The sequence below is a fragment of the Biomphalaria glabrata genome, chromosome 8 (assembly GCF_947242115.1).
Source record: "Biomphalaria glabrata chromosome 8, xgBioGlab47.1, whole genome shotgun sequence".
Lineage (NCBI taxonomy): Eukaryota > Metazoa > Mollusca > Gastropoda > Planorbidae > Biomphalaria > Biomphalaria glabrata.
Genome location: NC_074718.1, coordinates 5,338,436 through 5,358,147, shown reverse-complemented (window position 1 = coordinate 5,358,147; position 19,712 = coordinate 5,338,436). Strand labels below are relative to the sequence as shown.

The 19,712-nt window shown below is 33.7% G+C and overlaps 1 protein-coding gene across 3 annotated transcripts in view; it reads right to left on the bottom strand.

Annotated features, from left to right (window-relative positions):
- Window positions 1-2,344: 2,344 nt before the first annotated feature.
- Window positions 2,345-19,712, bottom strand: part of LOC106057319 (von Willebrand factor A domain-containing protein 3B-like) — a 47,579-nt gene continuing 30,211 nt past the window's right edge. For all 3 annotated transcript variants that reach the window (XM_013214475.2, XM_013214476.2, XM_056037305.1), the window contains 12 exons: window positions 16,013-16,142; window positions 14,654-14,778; window positions 14,067-14,207; window positions 12,939-13,036; window positions 12,209-12,247; window positions 10,648-10,858; window positions 9,624-9,666; window positions 8,692-8,796; window positions 6,174-6,292; window positions 5,659-5,914; window positions 4,441-4,675; window positions 2,345-3,712 (listed from right to left, as the gene is read on the bottom strand). In XM_013214475.2, the coding sequence (XP_013069929.2) occupies window positions 3,610-3,712; window positions 4,441-4,675; window positions 5,659-5,914; window positions 6,174-6,292; window positions 8,692-8,796; window positions 9,624-9,666; window positions 10,648-10,858; window positions 12,209-12,247; window positions 12,939-13,036; window positions 14,067-14,207; window positions 14,654-14,778; window positions 16,013-16,142 (1,605 nt within the window). In that variant the 3' untranslated portion in view covers window positions 2,345-3,609. The remainder of the gene's footprint in view (window positions 3,713-4,440; window positions 4,676-5,658; window positions 5,915-6,173; window positions 6,293-8,691; window positions 8,797-9,623; window positions 9,667-10,647; window positions 10,859-12,208; window positions 12,248-12,938; window positions 13,037-14,066; window positions 14,208-14,653; window positions 14,779-16,012; window positions 16,143-19,712) is intronic.

Here is a 19,712-nt window from a genome sequence, read left to right as displayed (position 1 = left end):
GTATGCAGACATATGTGCTTTCCAAACAAAATTGCAACTCTTCATTCAACAGGCGGAAAAGGTGCATCTTGTCCACTTTCCAACCTGTACCACTCTATAAAATGATAAGCAGCTAAATATGTCTCTCCAAAAAGAAAGAATGATCCAACTTCTGAGGCTCTTGATAGATAATTTCAGTGAAAGATTTTGGATTTTCATAATTTAAAAAATGAAATCCGTCTTTTTGAAAATCCGTTTACTGCCGATGTGTCAAGTGCTCCGACAGATCTGCAACTGGAACTGATTGACTTACAAAGCCAGACATCCCTGCTTGACAAATTTCAAGTGATGCAGACCATTGACTTCTACTCCATCATACCTGAGGAAGCGTTTCCAAATCATCGACAACAAGCGTTAAGGATGATCACAATGTTTTTAAGCACTTATTTGTGTGAACAAACTTTCTCAAGGTTGAAACGGGCGAAAACGATATTACGTAATCACCTCACGGATGAACATCTAGATTCAGTGCTCCGACTTGGTGTTTCATCTATGCAGCCAGATATTCAGAAGATGGTTTTGGATAAACTTCATGCACCACATTAATTTATGAAAGTAGGTCAACAAATAAAACTATTAAAAATAGCTCATTGTATGTTTAATTTTTTTTTCTTTTTGGTGATATGGCCCGCGACACGAATGCCGAAAATTAAAATGGCCCGCAGACCTAATAAGGTTGGGCATCACTGCGTTACGTGATCAAAAAGTGACAAACAAGAGAAGAGCAACCAACTACACCAGTGATGCCCAACCTTATTAAGTCAGCGGGCCATTCGAATTTCCAACACTCGTGTCGCGGGCCATATCAACGAAAAGATTAAAAAATAAAATGAAATTGACCTGAAACTATTTGATTAAAAACCCGTAGATCTAATACTTAAACTGATTGATGGGTTATTTAAAGTTTAGGCCCACTAATTTTTTTTTTTGTTACGCGTCAGAAAATGGCTTCATTTCTCTACTTCAAATGTTAGAAAGCTTAATGCTGAAATAGTCCTTGGGGTTGCATCATGCCTATGCTAAAAATCTTGGTGGTTCAGGGGCGTAGCTAGGGATTGGGGGACCCTCAGGCTTGACCTTTTTTTCTGGGCCCCTGCATTTTTGACATTCCACATCGTGACATGATATAGGCCTACATAATATACTTAATAAATATAGGCCTATAAGTCTAAATTGAAATAGGTACAATATATAAATAAAATTAACAAAAAAAAAAAAATCATAAAGACTCTTTTAATAAATAATACCGTTTTGTTGGGTTTTTTTTTTTTTGGGCGAGATAATGCACACGTGACAAATCTCAATTCATATCGACTCACGTCGTGCTTTTCTGTGCAGCAAAGGTATCTGTAACATCTAGATGCTTTCTAGTATTTCGATTTCACGTGAATAGCAAGATTTCATGGCAGTGGCGGAATATTTAACAGGTCCCCTCAAGTGGGGGCCCGGGGGTGGACTTTCAAATTTGGACACGCCCTTCCCCCACCCTAGTGGTGGCTTGTTTCTCTATTTCACTTGAACAGAAAGAAAGTGCTACACTATTTATATTTAAATTATATGATAACGAGAGAGAGCGAGACAGAGACAGAGAGAGGTGAAGATGGAGAGATAAAAAATGATAAAATGGGCAAGGGGATCTTTCATTGTTTTCAACAAGTGTGCAGTGATACATCGATTAAAATCTAGCGTATTCGGTTGGGGAGGGGGGGGGGGGAGTTAGTTGTTAATCACTCGAGTTGTTATGAATGCATGGGGGTCTCGCGCTACATCATGCTTTTTTTTTTTTTTTTACTAGTCAAAAAAGTATGCAACTTATAAATGATGAATAAAAAATAGAATAGTAAATAGTGAAATGTTTTTAAACACTGTGAAAGGCACCGTTACTTAGGCTTATTATTTTTACATTTGGGGTCACCGCATAGTGGAGAATCACAAAAAGGGGTCGCTGACCTATAAAGGTTGAGAACCGTTGGGCTAGACAGTGTCGTTCCCCCTCCCCCCAAAAACAGTTCTTTTTATCAGAAGATAATTACGTCTTATTTCAAACCTCGTGTCATTGAAAAGTAAGTAAAGTTCCCCTTGCAATCTATATGGCAGATGATGTATCTGTTTCTAAGTTTCTATGGCCAACAGTGGACTTGGGGATATCCTAAAAATATCAAGATATATCAGTCTTAATTGAGATTTGAACAGGAAACTCAGCATGTGCAGTTTGGAACTCATCATTTTAAACTCAGCCACTATGCCTGACGATATGGTTAAAGGCTTCAGTTTAAAATAAAATAAACAATTCAAACACACTCAAGACTGTTTTCAAACTACTGTAATGAATTTGTATTTTTGTCTAACAGTTAAGCTTTAATGTAAAACAAATGGTCATGAACTTTTTCTTTAGAAACAAGTACACAAAGTCTACAGCTACAATAGTATACCATGGCATATAATAGTTAAATACTATAAAATACTGTTACATTTAATGAGAAATGAAAATAATTATTCTGAAAGTAATTGAATCATTGTCATTTTTGGTAAGGACAGATTTAGGCCTATAATAGGCAAAGATTATATTTTACATTATTCAGAAAAAAACAAAAACAATCACATATCACAAAATGGTAAAATACATTTAAACTAGTAGATTGGCCTTTTGATTGACAGAATGAAAAAAAGTTTAAAAAGAGCTCATATTTAAATTTTTAATGAAATAAATAATATAAAGAATTAAAAACATACTTCATAGAAAGACACTTCTTAAAAAAAATGTTTGTATCACAGTTTTGAAAAAACACTGTAAAATGGTCACAGATATATTTTTACACAACAAAGTATAAATTTAAAGTGAAAACAAAGCAACAATCCAAGCAGTGGATTTGGCAAATGGAAAGTATTTTGGCCAGCAATAAAAACACTTTTTATGCACATAATGAATAAAGAACAACAAACAGGCACATTCCCCATTTTTTTAGAATCCGATTTCAAGGTCTTGACTCTATAAGCCATGAAAAAATGTGTACAAAACTTTGATTTCTTTTGTTGATTTGTTGCATGTTTATTGAGAATACTTAAATAACCAACATTATTTCTTTCCTTGACCAAAGACTGATTACATTATGCATCAAAAATTACAAAACATGTTTGCAGTATGAAGAATCGCAGTTGATTGAAAAAAAATCTGGCAAACAATGGCATTAACACTTCGACTAAGATTTGCAAGCAAAAAAAGTCTTTTAAAGATTCAAATCTTACTTGAAATTTTCTCTATCCATATCAATGTTACAAAACATTTGGTAGACAAGTCTTTACATATATCTGTATACTTGCTTCAGCATGTTAACAATAATAAACTTCTCTTCAAGAAGATGGAAGAAACTTGTTTACAAATTGAACTAACTACAATTATAATAATACAGTGAGTGGAAAAAAACAACTAAATCTAATAGTGCATAGGTCAGTGCACGAAGGAGCAACCAGTAGTAAAACAATGTCATTTTCCATAAATACACCTACATATTGAAACCAAAAATGATGTGCTAACATTTTCCAATGGGCTTGATGTATAGAATCAAATAACTATTTCTCTTCAAGGTTTCTCAGTGTTGTCTCATAATATTCCTGAGCTGATTGATAGTATTCTTGACTGAGCCAGTACCATGGTCCATGGATGTTAGAAACTCTGTAATATAAGGCAAAACATTTAATCATAAAACAAAAGGTCTAATCTATTAATGCAAAGTATGCAACCTATCTACAAAGTGAGATTTATAAACATCTAGACAAGACAGTAAGTTATAGCATCTACAAAAGTCATTCAGAAAGATTTAACATCTACACAAGTCAGTCAGTAAGATTTAACATCTACATAAGTCAGTCAGTAAGATTTAACATTTACACAAGTCAGTCAGTAAGATTTAACATCTACACAAGTCAGTCAGTATGATATAACATCTACACAAGTCAGTCAGTATGATATAACATCTACACAGGTCAGTCAGTGAGATTTAACATCTACACAAGACAGTCAGTAAGATGTAACATTTACATAAGGCAGTCAGTGAGACATTACATCTACACAAGTCAGTCAGTAAGATTTAACATCTGCACAAGCAAGACCGTCAGTGGGATATAACATCTACATAAGACAGTCAGTAAGATGTAACATTTACATAAGGCAGTCAGTGAGACATTACATCTACACAAGTCAGTCAGTGAGATTTAATATCTACACAAGACAGTCAGTAAGATGTAACATTTACATAAGGCAGTCAGTGAGACATAACATCTACACAAGTCAGTCAGTAAGATTTAACATCTGCACAAGCAAGACCGTCAGTAAGATATAACATCTACACAAGATAGTCAGTAAGATTTAACTTATACACAAGTCAGAAACAGAATACTTACATTTCTCCATTGCAAAACTTAATTGTCAGTTTTCCATTTTCACTGAAATCTTGTATAATGCCAGGCAAAAACTTGACATAGATAGGGTCAACACATGCTAAGATTCGATCCCCTTGACTTAGTTTCGGCTCCCGTGTGAAGCCTCCAAATATATGGGCAACATTTTGTACAGATTCTGAGCCACTAGCCCACTCAATCCGATAATCTTGACCACCACATTTCTCTCTAACTGTTCCTGTAGGGCAAGTATTACGTGACATTGTTAATAGCAAACAACTGGAAGTGGAACTTTATTGTTAACACAATAGTTTTGATTTAATTTGCTTCGATTGTATTACAAAACCTTTTTTTTTTTAAAATAATATTAAATTTTTTTTTACTTAAATCTTGAAGTCATTTAGAAAAAAACAACAACTTGCGAATTAACTCTTTCAGTGCAAATTATTTTAATTGAAAAAAAAAAGGAATTTTCAGTGACAAATCTGCAAGGGTGGTAGGGTTACTAAAACTACTGTAACTTTTAAAAAATTTTATTATATACTCTTAAACATATTTTATTTAATTTTAAAGGAGGATGAATTGACTAAAGAATTGTAATAAAAAAAAATATTCAAGAAAATATTTTTTATAAAGTTTAAATTGGTCATGGTAAAAGGAAATATATTAAACAATTAATTGAAAAAAGATATACAGAAAGATTTAACCTTTTTATTAAACATTTAATCCATAAATATTGACAAATCACAAAACTTAACATTTAATGACCTTCAGTTTCATAAAAGATGAACAAATACACTAAGAAATTGTATTTTGTACATTTTTTTGGTCACATCAAAGAAACATAAAAAAAGAGAGAACCACTAACACAGTGAGAATAAAAAATGTTAACTGGAATTATATTTCAATCAAAAGGTTTAAACTGTTGAGTGTTTTTGGTTTTGAGTGACCAGTATGGGCATTGTGTGTAACTGTGTGTTAACAAAATGGGTGACCTTTCTTGTTATTATTTGGATAGTAAACTGCTGATCAAGTCAGTTAGTGAGCAGAATGATAAATCAATAAGAACAAAAAATTTGTTGCATAGTTACTCAAGCTTTCTTTGGTGTATACTAAACTTCTGCTACATGGTGTCAGAAGTGGGATGATCAACTTTTTTTTATGGCATACATTTCAATTGAAGAAAAAAAGAACAAGAGAAATGAAGACTAAAAAAAAAACCTGGGAAATATGCTCCAGTGTGGTCATCTCGTGCCACAACGGCAGTTCCAATAAGTTGCTTTTCTTTCTTTTCTATATGCTTGACGTCCATCTTGTACTTCTCTGGAATAATCTTGTACACCTCACTCAGCGGCACAGTGGCAGTTTTCCCATTGAAGAATCTCACCTTCACTTCATTGCTGTCTATATTTATCACTCTTCCAGGGGCATAACTGAAGCAATAGTCAGGATAAAGGGCTATCACTGTGTCATCAACCTGAACAAATTTAAAGGAAGAATTTCATAAAACTGAAATATGAACATTGTATCAGGTTTGTAATAATTTTGTTCTTAAGCCTTCTGGGCACAGCTATTGTAGGCTTTAAAAAAATAGTAGGATGTCTTAGAAGTTAACATTTTTAATGTAAACAAACTCTAAGGCTATGCCTCTTGCTCATACCAAACTGGCTATAGAAAATTTATAACAACTTTAACATAATAGACAATGGTTTGAAATGAAAAATAGATAAATTTACTTCTATATTCCTGTCATCATCTTCTTCTGTGATGATGTCTTCCCTCCAGAGTCTGGCTGTCATCCCAGTGCTATCCACAACATCATAGCTACAGTCTCCATAAATTCTACGAATTTCACCTGTCAAAAAAAATCCAACACATTTCTGAATATGGACTTCACTTTTTTTTTTTAAATAATTATACCAAAAAAATTGAGACTCCATGCTCTAAATCAATCCAGATCTTTCAATTGAATATTATTTTCATGGGGATAAAAAGCCTCTCTTAATAACAATGGCTACAAAGTTTGTGACTCTTTCTTAAAAGTACTTCAAGTTATTAATGCTTTGTGGATACCAGTTAAAACCACTAGCAGTTAGATCTGTACATTTTAATTTTATACAATAAAAACAGAACATGTGGCATCTCTTTTTATAGATGGGATGTGTGGCAGAGAGGTGTGACTGCTTGTCTAGCTATCAAGGGGGCTTGAGTTTGACACCTGGCTTGAACAAAATTGTGTTTACTGAGCGCCTGAAGGAAGCACAGAAAAGTTTCTCCCAGGTGCTACCTGCCTCCACTGGTCCATAAAAGAGATTGGACCAAAGCGCTCTGAGCATGCTAAAATCATAAAAGTCTTGCTAAATAAAAGTATTCATAAAAAAAAGTATAAATTATTACACTCTTTTTTTCCTCGAAAAAATGATAACCATTTCCTTTCATACCTTTATCTCTTAGTTGTCATAAGGATCTAGATCAGGCATGTCAAACTCATTAAGATGTATGGGCCACATAAAAAACTTACAATATCCTGAGGGGCCGCAGTAAAAAATCAGTTGCAAAACAGCTTACTAGTTTTATGTAAATCAGAAACAATACAATAGAATACATTAATTAATGGCATACATGTCCCTTAGTTAGCTAAATTTACAGTACAATTTCATAATTAAAAATTACTAAGATTGCGTAATATTTTCTTTGTCCTGATGCTTGACATATTTCTGGGATACAAGTTTATTAATATCAGGTGGAAGTTTGTTTGTCACTGACACTATCATCACTGACCACAAATTTTGATCAGATAATCTCAAACAGTGAGGTGATTTGTAGTTTTCATTATAGAAAAGATCTGCTCACAGAGATCAGTGCTTGCAAAATAGCTAGAATTCAGGCTGCAAATTTCTGCAGTTGAACATACAGTTTAGGTAAATAACTAAATTTTGGCGCAGCCACTTCTTTATTTTTCGCTTTCAGCAAAGAAACTAACTGATATTCTATCAGCTCTAGTTGCACATTACCAGCAGCATTTTCAGAAGCAAATGAAAATGGAGATAAAAACAAAAATTCTTGCTCGTATCAAATGAAGTCATGAAAACGACCAGTGGAAGCATCTACTAACGATTCCAGGTGTAAGACATTTACCAAATGTTTTTAGTTCCTGACAAGTGAACAAGATTTTCTCTTCATATTTGATTTATCCATAGTCATAATTTTGCTTGAAAGCACTTCACATGATCACACGCAGTTGTGATAATTTAGTCTTTATTTTGAAGTTTCAAATTCAAGTCTTGCAGGTGACCAGTGAGATAAATTGCAAATGCCAAAACCTGAACCCATTCGTCAGTATAGAAATGTTCAACAGGTTCACCTTTCATGTTCAGAAACAATACAATTTCTTCATGCAGTACAAGAAATCTCTTCAATTCTTTATGACAGGAGAGCCAGCAAATTTCGTGTCCAATGTCATTCAGAAACCTTGAAAATTGGCGATGATTTAAAGCCATGGGCATGAATAAAATTGATAGTGACTGAAACCAGTCTTATGACATGTTGGAATTGTAATTGCTTTGTGCATTGTTTCTTGGTGAATGATGCACTGGAAATGAGCAAATTTTAAATTAGCATTAGCCTCTCTTATTTTTGCAAGTAGCTTTGCATCAAAACCATTTCATAATGGTTAGTGCGCCATCCGTTGTTAGACTAGCTAGCTTTACCAAAGGTAAACTGTACTGCAATATCCCCAGTTATTTCTCAAAAACATCCTCGCTTGTTGTGGCGTTATGCATAGAACAAGTAGCTCCTCATGTATCTCAAAATTCCTGTCAAAGGTTCTTATGAGTATAGCCAACTGTGCTACACCCGTTACATCAGTTGACTCATAGAGAGCCAACGAGAATATTTCAAAATCTATTTTCTTCTTTAATCCTTCACACAAGCTGACTGACAAGTCAATTAGTCTATCTGCCACAGTGTTACTAGTTAAAGTTCTTTCTTTCAATGCTTTCAACTTTTCTGGACTTCTGCAGCTTTAACGACACACGCCTTCATAAAATTCCTTTCACTAAATTTTCCAGCATAATAGTTTAACATTATATTGATAATTTTTGAGGTGGCCAAGCGGGCAGCATGCAAGGTGGTCACGGGCTGCATGCGGCCCCCAAACACCATGTTTGACATGCCTGCTCTAGATGCAGTGAATCGTTGAGGAATTAAAATGTTTCTCAAGTCGGTTAGGATTTGACTGAAGTATAAACTTACTTCTATAATACCATCCATCATCAAGCCACCTTGCCAAAACTTCTACATCAGTCTTTTTGATTGGATGTAAAGATCGCCTCCAGTCTAATATTGGCTTAGATTTTCCTGGAATGAAAAAAAAAAATTCTTATGAATTACAGACCTTTCTTGAAAAAAAAGAAGTTAATAGCATCTGATGCTTATTGGTGTGTCAATCTAGCTGTGCATGTTAATTAGAGACCTAAACTTGACCAAGTCATTGGTTTTAAAGACTGATCCAGGCAACCCATTCCATGCTCTAATGACACTAGGGGAAAAGGAGGACTTGTACAAATTTGTCCTAACACATGGAATAAGAAATATACCTCTTTGTGCCTTTCTGAGTATTTGATTAGGTTGTGTCTTTGTATTTGTAAGTTATGGTTCTTTGAGGTTCTTGAAAGATAAAAGGGTGATACCTATAACTATATTTCACCCTTGTACTAACAAGAAATAAGTCCTATATTGTTTTCTTTATGACACAAATATACAATAAAAATAGATGAGAGCATAAAGAAATAATTCAAGACAAAATTGATGACACTACATGTCATTTGATGCCCAAAATGTGTCATTTTCTCCCAAGAAGCTTATTGCTTATGCATTAACCTTCCCATCAACCTGAAATACTAGTTTTGATTTGTAGTTGTCTGCTATTCTAATATTTTTAACAACAGTGAACTACTTCATCTTATCTTCCAACTCTAGGGCAATAGAAATAATACTTTGACGAAACACTTTCTATATAAAACTACAATAGTTTACTTATAGTTTTTAAAAAATATATTTTATATATTCGAGTATATTTTTAAAACACTTTTCTTTTCTTGTTTATCAAGGATTAGGTGTATACAACAATTTATGGTTGACCCCACAATGCATAATTTGGCTGAAGATATGAAGTAGACACTTACTGTCATCTTCCAATGAATGCTGGACAGACTGATCCACTGTTCTCTAAGGAATAAAACAATCAGAAAATAAATTTTAATCTTATCCAGTATTTCTTTACCATTGCAAGAATTAATTTATTTGAGAACTCTTCAGACAAAAAAACCTGGTTAGAGAAATTCAAAACTTAAACTGATTACAATGGGTGGGCAGATTATTTTACATGTTCATGATGTTCCTTCAGAATTGAAGATTTTTACATCCTTACCCTCCCCTCCCCCAGGTCTGCAGGGGGTGGTGAACCCAAGACCATAGAGATGGTCGTGCGGTTTGCACGCTAGACTGTCGTTCAGATTTATTGATGGTCCCGGGTTCAAACCCTGCCCGCTCCCATCCCCCGTCATCCTCCGGAAGATTGGACTAGGAAGTAATTATCTTCAACTCTGAAGGAACATCCGAAACATGTAAAACATTTTACGATGGTGTCCCAGAGTTCATATCCCACAACCAGGCAGCCATCAGATGGCTAATTCAATAATAAATGGCTGGTTGGTAAATATGGAATGTCTTTTTGTACTTCGGGTCACAAGGATGGACAAGAAAGTAAATTTAGCAAAGTAAGTTACTTAGAAAATTAACATTCTCAGCCCTAAAGACTAAGTTAAAACTGGTGCACAAATTGCTGAGAACAAGAGAACAGCACTGGCAGAAGAAAAGCATCAGAGAAAAAAAGCAAGGCCAATGACACTAGCTCCAGCTGGAATAACCTGCCCAGTCTGCAGCTGAACATTACGGGCTCACAAAGGTCTCACCAGCCACATGAGGAGGCACAAAACCCCAGTGCAAAGCCCTCAGCCCCCTGGATGACTAATGGTTAATAAAGGTGTAATGGGGCTAGCACAACTACCAACTGCATATACTTTCACTAGCTCAGAGCTAGACATCCATTTAAATCTGGCTGAATATGTGAATAAACTATAAAAATCTGTAAAGTAATTTCACTTTTTTTTTTGTTTATTGAATAGAATTTATATGCAAATTACTCACAACAGATCTTTCCCTACACAATCTTTGCATTTTTTGAAGTTTTTTCCTCAGCCTTCTCAGTTCCCAATGAAGACTCTCAAATTCCGATTGTCTCTCATTTGTGACAGTAACAGGATCTGGAATTGTTCTCTCAGGTTCTGATTGTCTCTCAATTGTGACAGTAACAGGATCTGGAGTTGTTCTCTCATCCTCTTCACTCTCTGATACCTCACTAGAGAATTAAAACAAGCAAAGTGTCAAAAATCCTTTTTAAAAAAACAAATCTTAACTAAGGGGAAGAGCTCTGCACAATTATATCTCTCAATAATGTAGATGTTATTTCCGATTGATATAAAAAAATAGTTAATTACCAATAATTAATTGACTACTTGGTTATTTTTTAAAAATTGCTTAATGTTTTGTTAGGTACAATAAATAATTGTTTCAAATTTCAGCCGAAAATAGGTATGGGAGAAATAATTTGAACAATAATTTACGGGGGCCGAATACTGAATGATTAATTTACCTCATCAGAATCTAAGAATCAAACAAAATAATTAATTAACAGTAGTTAATTGACTAATTGGTTAATTTTAATTGATTCCTATCTTGTCTATGCCAATGAATGGTTGTGCAAAGTTTCAACTTGATCCTGGAATGGGTGTGGAAAAAATAACATGTACAATCTTTTTATCAGACAGATAGACAGGCAGAGTGAGTTTAGATAAAACTTTGCAAAAACAGCTTGAGAAATGGACCCTTCATCTTTGAACAATTCAATTAAAATTATGATCTCTTCTAAAAATATATCTTTCAGTGAAACATTTAATGTTTAAACATATATAATTCTTTAAATATTTTGTGTGTAGTAATTAGTTCTTGGTCTACAATAATCCAAATGCAGTAATACAGTAATAAAGCTGAATTTGAGAGAATAGTGACAAAATGTTTAGAGTTTTCTCAGAAATGTTTCAATATTTCCTTTCATTCTAAATTCTTGTGCACCCTAAAATATACAAAGGGTTCTTGAATATGAACTAGTAGAAACATTTGTTGCAATATTTTGTTTCATTGAAAAAAAGGAATACATTTTATTTTTGCAGCAAAAAAAATTGAAAGACCATTTTAAAGCAATAAATCAGTACCATAAAACAACAAACACAAAAAAAAAAAAAATACACACACAGCTCTCTTTTGAGATGAGTAAATTATTATGGGGCTTTGAATCAGGAAAAAGAAGAAGAGGCAGACAGATAAAGCAATGGGAAGACAACATTAAAGAATGGACGGGCCTGTCATTGAAAGAGATTCTGTTTCAAGGCAAAAGAAAGAGAGGAATGGAGAAAGGCAGCTGACAGATCATGTGTGGTGCCCCAATCATTCAACAGATCAAGGGACTGGATATTATGGACTGGCTCTTTATATATAGATACTAATTAATGTATATTTTAAAGGTAAAGACAAACTACAATATGAAACCTGAAATATAAAAAATAAATCAAAATAAATATTACAAATATATCTGGTTGAGGATTAGCTACTCCTCATTGAAAAGTAACTTGAGCTTATGTTATAGACTTACCTCTCTTGTCTGTGGCTGACATAGAGATTCTCTTCAACTCTAAAAAATAAAAAAAACAGCATAAATATAATTATACTAAATATTTATTAAATATAATGGAATAACGTTTTGTTTAGGCCTACTTTCCTTACAGACCCAGCAACATTTCTAAGCACCTTCAGCCTCAACAAATCCAGTGCCAAAATGTCCTGCTTGGCTTTAAGAGAATACCCAGAGGCATTTTATTAAGACTAATTACTAAGACTGCTTTATTGATACATATTGTAAAGTTATTGTGATTACAAGAACTCTCAATCAAAAACATCAACAGCAACATGTCGCAAAAGAGAGGAGCCTTAGATGCTTCCTATATAGCAACTACGTCTCAGAGTCATACAGGAGTGTGGTGAGACCACTGCTTTAAAGACATTACAGAAAGCAGCTGGCAGCAGAAGGTCTCAAAAAGAGAAAGCTGGAGAGCTCTGAAGAAGGTTGCAGGACACACATTTGAGACCCAGAAAAAAGACATCAAAAACAGGCTCAGAATATGAAAAAAACCTAAATAGACCTCTCGTGAACAATGGCTTTGTCTGCTCCACATGTGGCAAAATATGCAGGTCACAATGGTTTTGCATAATCAGGTGAAATACTGCACTCATCCTTTTAATCTTTTCTTTGGAATTGAAGACATTACCTTATTATTAATATTAACATTAAAAACTTCTCTATTAATTTTGTTAGAAAAACTTACTGCACTATGTCTTCATGCAACTTTTTGCAAATGTACATGACAGCCAGTTCAAATCTCTCTTTGCTGATTTTCACCAAATGTTGTCTCATAGTAACAGCCTACAAATATTATAAGACATTCATTATGAGGTGTGTTCGTATTGTCTGATGCAGCATATACAGACATTATGGAGTGTGTCTGCATGTAAGTATTGTCTGATGCAACACATTTCTTACAAAAAAAAAATTAATTAATAAAATACTCTGAAAGACACAAAGATAAAGGCACATTCCTTGTCCCATATGCTAGGACAAATTTGTACAAATACTCCTTCTTCCCTAGTGCTATTAGAGCATGGAATGGGTTGCCTGAGCTAGCCAGGAAAACCAGTGACTTGGCAGAATTTAAGTCATTGGTTAATATGCATGATTAAATGCATGACGCATAGGACGCAATCATCTTCTTTTTTGAAGTAACGTCTGTATCATATAAGATATATGGAGTGCGGGTCAGTATTTGTATTGCCTGATACAATACATTTGTTAAGGAGTGTGTGTGTGTTTGTTTTGGCTGATGTAATACATTTATTTTAAAGTGTATGTGTGTTTGTATTGCAAATACAACTGTTATGGAGTGTGTATGTTTTTGTATTGTCTGAGTGAGTCTTTCATGTTTGTATTGCTGAAGACTTCTGATGAGACCTCACACGGGATTGATGCAGATGAGTGGATGCAAGGGGAAGGGGCTGATGATGAATTCAAGTTGACAGACAGAATGACATGCTGATTATAGTTTTTGAAGTGAGTTGATATATAGTTTAAATTATTCTATCTCTTAGTTCAAACAATGAAATTGAAAGCTGTATATATTGTCAATAATAAAAAGTTTTCAAGCTTTATTCAAGAGTTTTTTTATCAAGTAAGTTATATGCTTACTAGATAGATGTCAGGAGCGACAAGCCAAAGATAACTAATAATAAACAGTTCACAAAACTAGCAACAGTATTGCAAACAAAAACATAAGATTAAAAAAAAATGCTAATTTGGCAAACCAATTTTATAATATTGATAGCTATGAATACAAATGTCACACTAAAATAAGATAAGATTTAACCCAGAAATAATCATGATGAAATTAGGAGCAACTTACCACTTGTCCATTATACAAAACAACAGTGTAACATTGGCAAGCACAAAAGTATTGTTCATGATTTCTTCGTACAATAGCTGGAACGTAACACTCCCTGCCATTGTCAAGATTGACAACTCTGATGAGGACATAATCACCAACCTGTTTTGTTTTTTTATTAAATAGACAAGCTTAGATCTTTTTTTAATTTCAGTAAATAAAGAAGAACATTGGGGAAAAAAAAGGTTGAAAAAAAGGTTATTGGTATATGAGAAAAAAAATATGTATCTATAATGCTCAGGTTAAGCTGGTCAGCTGCTTTGCATAAGCAATGTAATTATCTCTAAAGAAAACCATTATGGGCCTAATATAAAGTGATCATTGTTTGCCAATGCGACATGGTACATTTCTGGATCTTGCTGGGGTATAAGTCTAAGATGCTTCTATGTTTTAGCCTAGCTTTCTGGGTTTTTTTTACAACTACTTGAAAGACAACAGCTCAAAACACACTTTTGATTCATGACTCCCTGGTGTTTCATTTATTGAATAGTAACCAAAGTGTTCACCTATTTCAAGTTTGTTTGATAAATTGTTATCCAGGGACTTACATGAAGGAAAGGTCTAGCTACAGCTCCACCTGTGGGTACAACGTGCCTAGTGTAGACAGTGGCCTCTCCATTTTCAAAATACCTAACCACAGCATGACGTACATCTGGCCACTTGATCACCTCAGCTACATGTTCATAAAAAGATAGCGCTATAGTAAATTTGGTAAAGTCAAATAAACTAGCAAAAAAAAATATTTTTAAACCCTGAAATATCAAGTAAAAATGTCTTTCTTACATTACATTAAAAGTATTGCCTTAAAGAAAGTCTTCAATACAAAGAAATGTGTAAAACTTCAATGCAAAGAAACATATACTTTATTTGGTTGCTATAGACATAAATACATATGGAATGAGTATCTGAAGTGGTGTAAGTCACATACAGAAGGCTGCCAGCAGATCAAGAGAGAATCAAACGAATTGTAAACGACAGTATGAACAGTATAGAAGGACTTCTTATGGTCCGACTGTTATGCTGGGCAGGGCACGTATCCCATATGGGGGATGAATGTATACAGAAAGCAGTCTTTTTTTGGTGAGCTGAAAGGTGGTCGACTTAAGAGAGGTGCCCCATGGAAATGCATCAAAGATGAGCTTAGGTGTCAACTTGCTTTAATTGACATAGAAGAGAGCAGATGGTTGAGCTTCAGAACAAGACAGCTGGAGGTCACTTACAAAGGCAGAAGGATACACATTTGAGACCAAAAAAAAATCCTCTACAGAGGACAGACATAGATGGCAAAAAGAAAATCTAAATCATCCACCAGCAGACAATGATTAAGCCTGAGCTGGATGTGGCAAAATATGTAGGTCACAGCTAACCCACAGGAAATACAGCATTCCTCATTAATCTTCGGACTCAAAGACAGGCCTTATTTTAAACAAAGGGGTAGTCAAGGTTAGCTGATTAGATGGTGAGGTTCATGTTGTTCAAACCTCAAGCTGTTCATTCTTTAAACTGGATTGTTAAGATACACAGCAATATAGGCCATGGCCCAAGACCCTCTGAAGAGACCAGAAGAGAAATTTAAGGCATGATAAAAGAAACAGAACATAAAGAAATGGCTATTCATACAGGCACCAGCTAAAACAGCTAGCCTATTTTGTAATGAAAAATTCTGGGCTTAAATAGGTCTCACCCTCAATCTCCTGGATGACCGAAAAGGTTATTAACTTCAATGGACAAACAATAGCAGTTAACAGGAGGCCAAAAAACATATATTGTAATGAATTATATGGAGTGAATTATATGGAATGAACATTTACACTGTACGATGTTACAAATTTTAAAAAGTCTAAAGCTTACAACAACAAAAAACCTAACAACAAGAAACAAGTGCTGTTGAAAAATGCTTGGATTACCTGGATAGTATAGACCATCTTCGTCTAATCTGGCAATCACTTTCTGACCATTACAAAACTGGAGCTTCTTTTTGACTGACTTCTGCATGTCTTCAGTCTTGACAACTTCTTTGACTATCTTTGAACTCTTCTAAAAAAAAAAAACAATTATACTTTTAAAACACTTATCCTAAACTAAATATTTCAACTACAAAAGATCAACTGAGAAGTCTATAAGTATAAGATAGACAAGTTATTGATTGCAATATGAACCATTTATTATATTCCAGTAGTGGTTTTGGACCCTATATAATCCAACTTGAAATAGAATAAAGCTCAAACAAATCGAGGAATAAAATTCCAAGAATCTCTTTCACAAATTCAAATAGAAAAGAATATTCATAGTTATTAAGTTATTATTTAGTATTAACAAAAACAAATCAACTTCTATCCCTCCATTTTGACCCATTTTATACATTCGATTTCCAAGCATTAATGCAAAACTGGTAGAAATGGAAATTTCCGAAACTGAAATCACACAAATCTTTCCAATGATTCAATTCACTCACAACTCTAAGTTCAGCTTAGAGATTTCCTTAGCTGGTATAGACTTCTAGATTAATCTTCCCAAGTTGGTTTTATTTTTTTCATGATGACATCACAAGCCAACAGTACTTTGACATCTTATTTTTCCTCTAGTAAGTTATTGGTTCTAGCTGCATTATGTGACAATAAGTTTATAAGAAAAAATACCCACTACACTTTTAACATAGTGAACTTGTGCACAGGATGAATGTTTCTCTACAAACTGACTATGTGAATATAAACTGGAATGCCACTTAATCTATCAATATTTATTACTTAATGTACTTCTAGTCATGCTCAGTTAATTAAGTGGGACAAATATTGATTTTTAGGGTGGCTCTGTTGAACTGTGAAGGGTGGTTGCTTAAACAATAGGATATTAATATTATTTGGAAACTGTAATTGGGACATGGTATATGGCTATACATTAGAACATTAGTTCCCCTTGCTTTCATGGGTAAAAAATTTGAGCCATTAACTTATCTTCTTATCTTATATAATACAGACGTTACTTCAAAAAAGAAGATGATTATGTCCTACGCGTCATGCATTTAGTCATGCATATTAACCAATGACAAGTCACTGGTTTTCCTGGCTAGCTCAGACAACCCATTCCATGCTCTAATAGCACTAGGGAAGAAGGAGTATTTGTACAAATTTATCCTAGCATACAGGACGAGGAATGTGCCTTTATCTTTGTGTCTTTCAGAGTATTTTATTAAACTTTGTTTTTGTATTTGAAGATTCTATTATTGGCCTAACCAAGGTTAAATAACATTTTAGTTTTATGTTCTTATTTGATTTATAGAAATTTCTTTTAATAAATCCTAATGCTTTGTTTGATTTTTTTGTAGTTTCGTCAATATGTGGATTCCATGATAGTTTTTCATTTGTTATAACACCTAGATATTTTGCGTTTTTAGTCTGTGTTACTGGTTTGCCATGAATAAGATAAGTGGAATTAATTTGTTTTAGTTTTTTTGTTACTCTTAACAACTGACATTTTTCTGGGTGGAAAGACATGCTCCAATTTGATTCCCATTTCTGTAATTCATCTAATTCTCTTTGTAAAATATCTGTGTCTTGTGTTGTTTTTATTGTTCTATATATTATGCAATCGTCTGCAAATAATCTGACTTTTGTTCCTGAAGTAATGCAATTTGGTAAATCATTTATGTAAATTAAAAATAGTAGTGGACCCAAGACTGTTCCTTGAGGTACACCTGAGTTTACTGTTATCAGCGTTGATTTAGAGCCATTTATTATTACAGTTTGTTCTCTCCCTATCAGAAAATCTTTAATCCACTGATGCAGTGGACCATTAAAGCCGAAATATTTTAATTTTTTAAGCAAACTATGGTAGTGAACTTTGTCAAAAGCCTTAGAAAAATCTAGTAAGATAGCATCTATTTTCTTCACTATTATCTAAACCTTTTGAAAAATCATCAATTAGTCCTATTAGTTGTGTTTCACATGATCTATATTTCCTAAAGCCATGTAGGTATGGTGTGAGGACATTATGTTTGTCTAAGTGGTTTATGATGTTACTACATATTATGTGTTCTAGGATTTTACATGTGATGCTGGTAAGTGATACTGGTCTGTAGTTTCCTGGGTCAGATTTTTCTCCTTTTTTAAATAGGGGGGTGACATTAGCTTCTTTCCAGTCCTTTGGTACTCTGCCCTGGTTAAGCGAAGCCTGAAAGAGTATTTCGAACACTGGGGCTAGCTCATTACTTAGTTCTTTGAGTAATCTAGCTGGAATACCATCAGGTCCAGAGAATGCTGATGCAAAGTATTTGTTTAGGATGTTTGCTTTAGTTTCATTATCATTATGTATTATGTTATGTTCATCTTTTAATGGCACTATGCCTGTTGTTTCCATTTTCTTAGACTTAATGAATGACCATAGGTTTTTGTTGTTATCTTTAGATATTACATTGTTTATGTATTCACTCTGCAGCTGTCTGTTTACTTTTTGGCTTAAGTGTTTAATTTTTATATACTTTTTGTAAACTCTTTCTGCCTAAGTTCCTTTAAATTTTCTATATAGGTTTTTCTTCTGTTTACAAAGCTTCTTTAGTCTATTATTAAACCAGCATTTATTTATTTTGTTTGATGTGTATTTAGTTGGTATATGATTTTCTATAATGCTTTTAAGATGGTTTTTAATGAAATTCCAGAGCTCATCGACTGGTTGGTTAATGTCTTTTTCTAATAAGAATGTTTGTTGAAAGTTTAATGCAGCTTGGTGTAGTTGTGTTAGGTTACATTTATTCCAGAGTAAAATTTTTCTTTTGGGTTTTGTATTGGCTACTGCTTTTATCTGACTGTGTATTTTTATGATCTCATGGTCTGATAGACCAGGGATAATATCATAATCAACTACTAATCCAGGTCTGTTGGTTAAGAAGAGATCTAATGTGTTGTTTAATCTAGTTGGCTTTTTAATGATTTGATCTAAACTTAGGTTGTGCAAAGTTTCTATGAAAAGCTCATTTATGTCCTTAAGGTTTTGGTGTTTATCTATGGTTAGTGTTTTCCAATTTATATCAGGTAGGTTGAAATCACCCATAATCCAAAAAACTGCATTTTTATTTGTCTCTTTAAGTGTAGTAATCTGATTACATAGTTCCTGCATGTATTCTAAACTAGAATTTGGTGGTCTGTAAATGCTGCCTATTATTAGGGATGTTGAGGTGGTATTAATTTTACAAAATGTTGATTCTATATTTTTTGAGTTAGGTAAGGTAATTTCTTCTGCTATAAGAGTGTTTTTTATTGCTAAAAGAACTCCTCCAAGATAATCAGCTCTATCTTTTCTAAAAATTTCATAATTACTATTGAAAATTTCTGCATTATAAATTTCAGGATGTAGCCAAGTTTCTGTTCCTGCAATTATGTCTGGTTTCTCACATTCTAATAAAATTTCTAACTCTGATGTTTTGTTCCCAACGCTTTGAAAATTTATTACTAAGGTTTTAAGGTATTTTGGTGTTACTTCTTTAGTAGGTTTGTTTAGTGAGGCTGTTGTATTAATTTTAGTAGATTTAGGTTTAACAGGAGTGGATCTGGCTAGTGGTTGGTGAGTTTGGTTTGGGATGGTGCAGTTTAGGATATTGTATGGGTTAGAAGT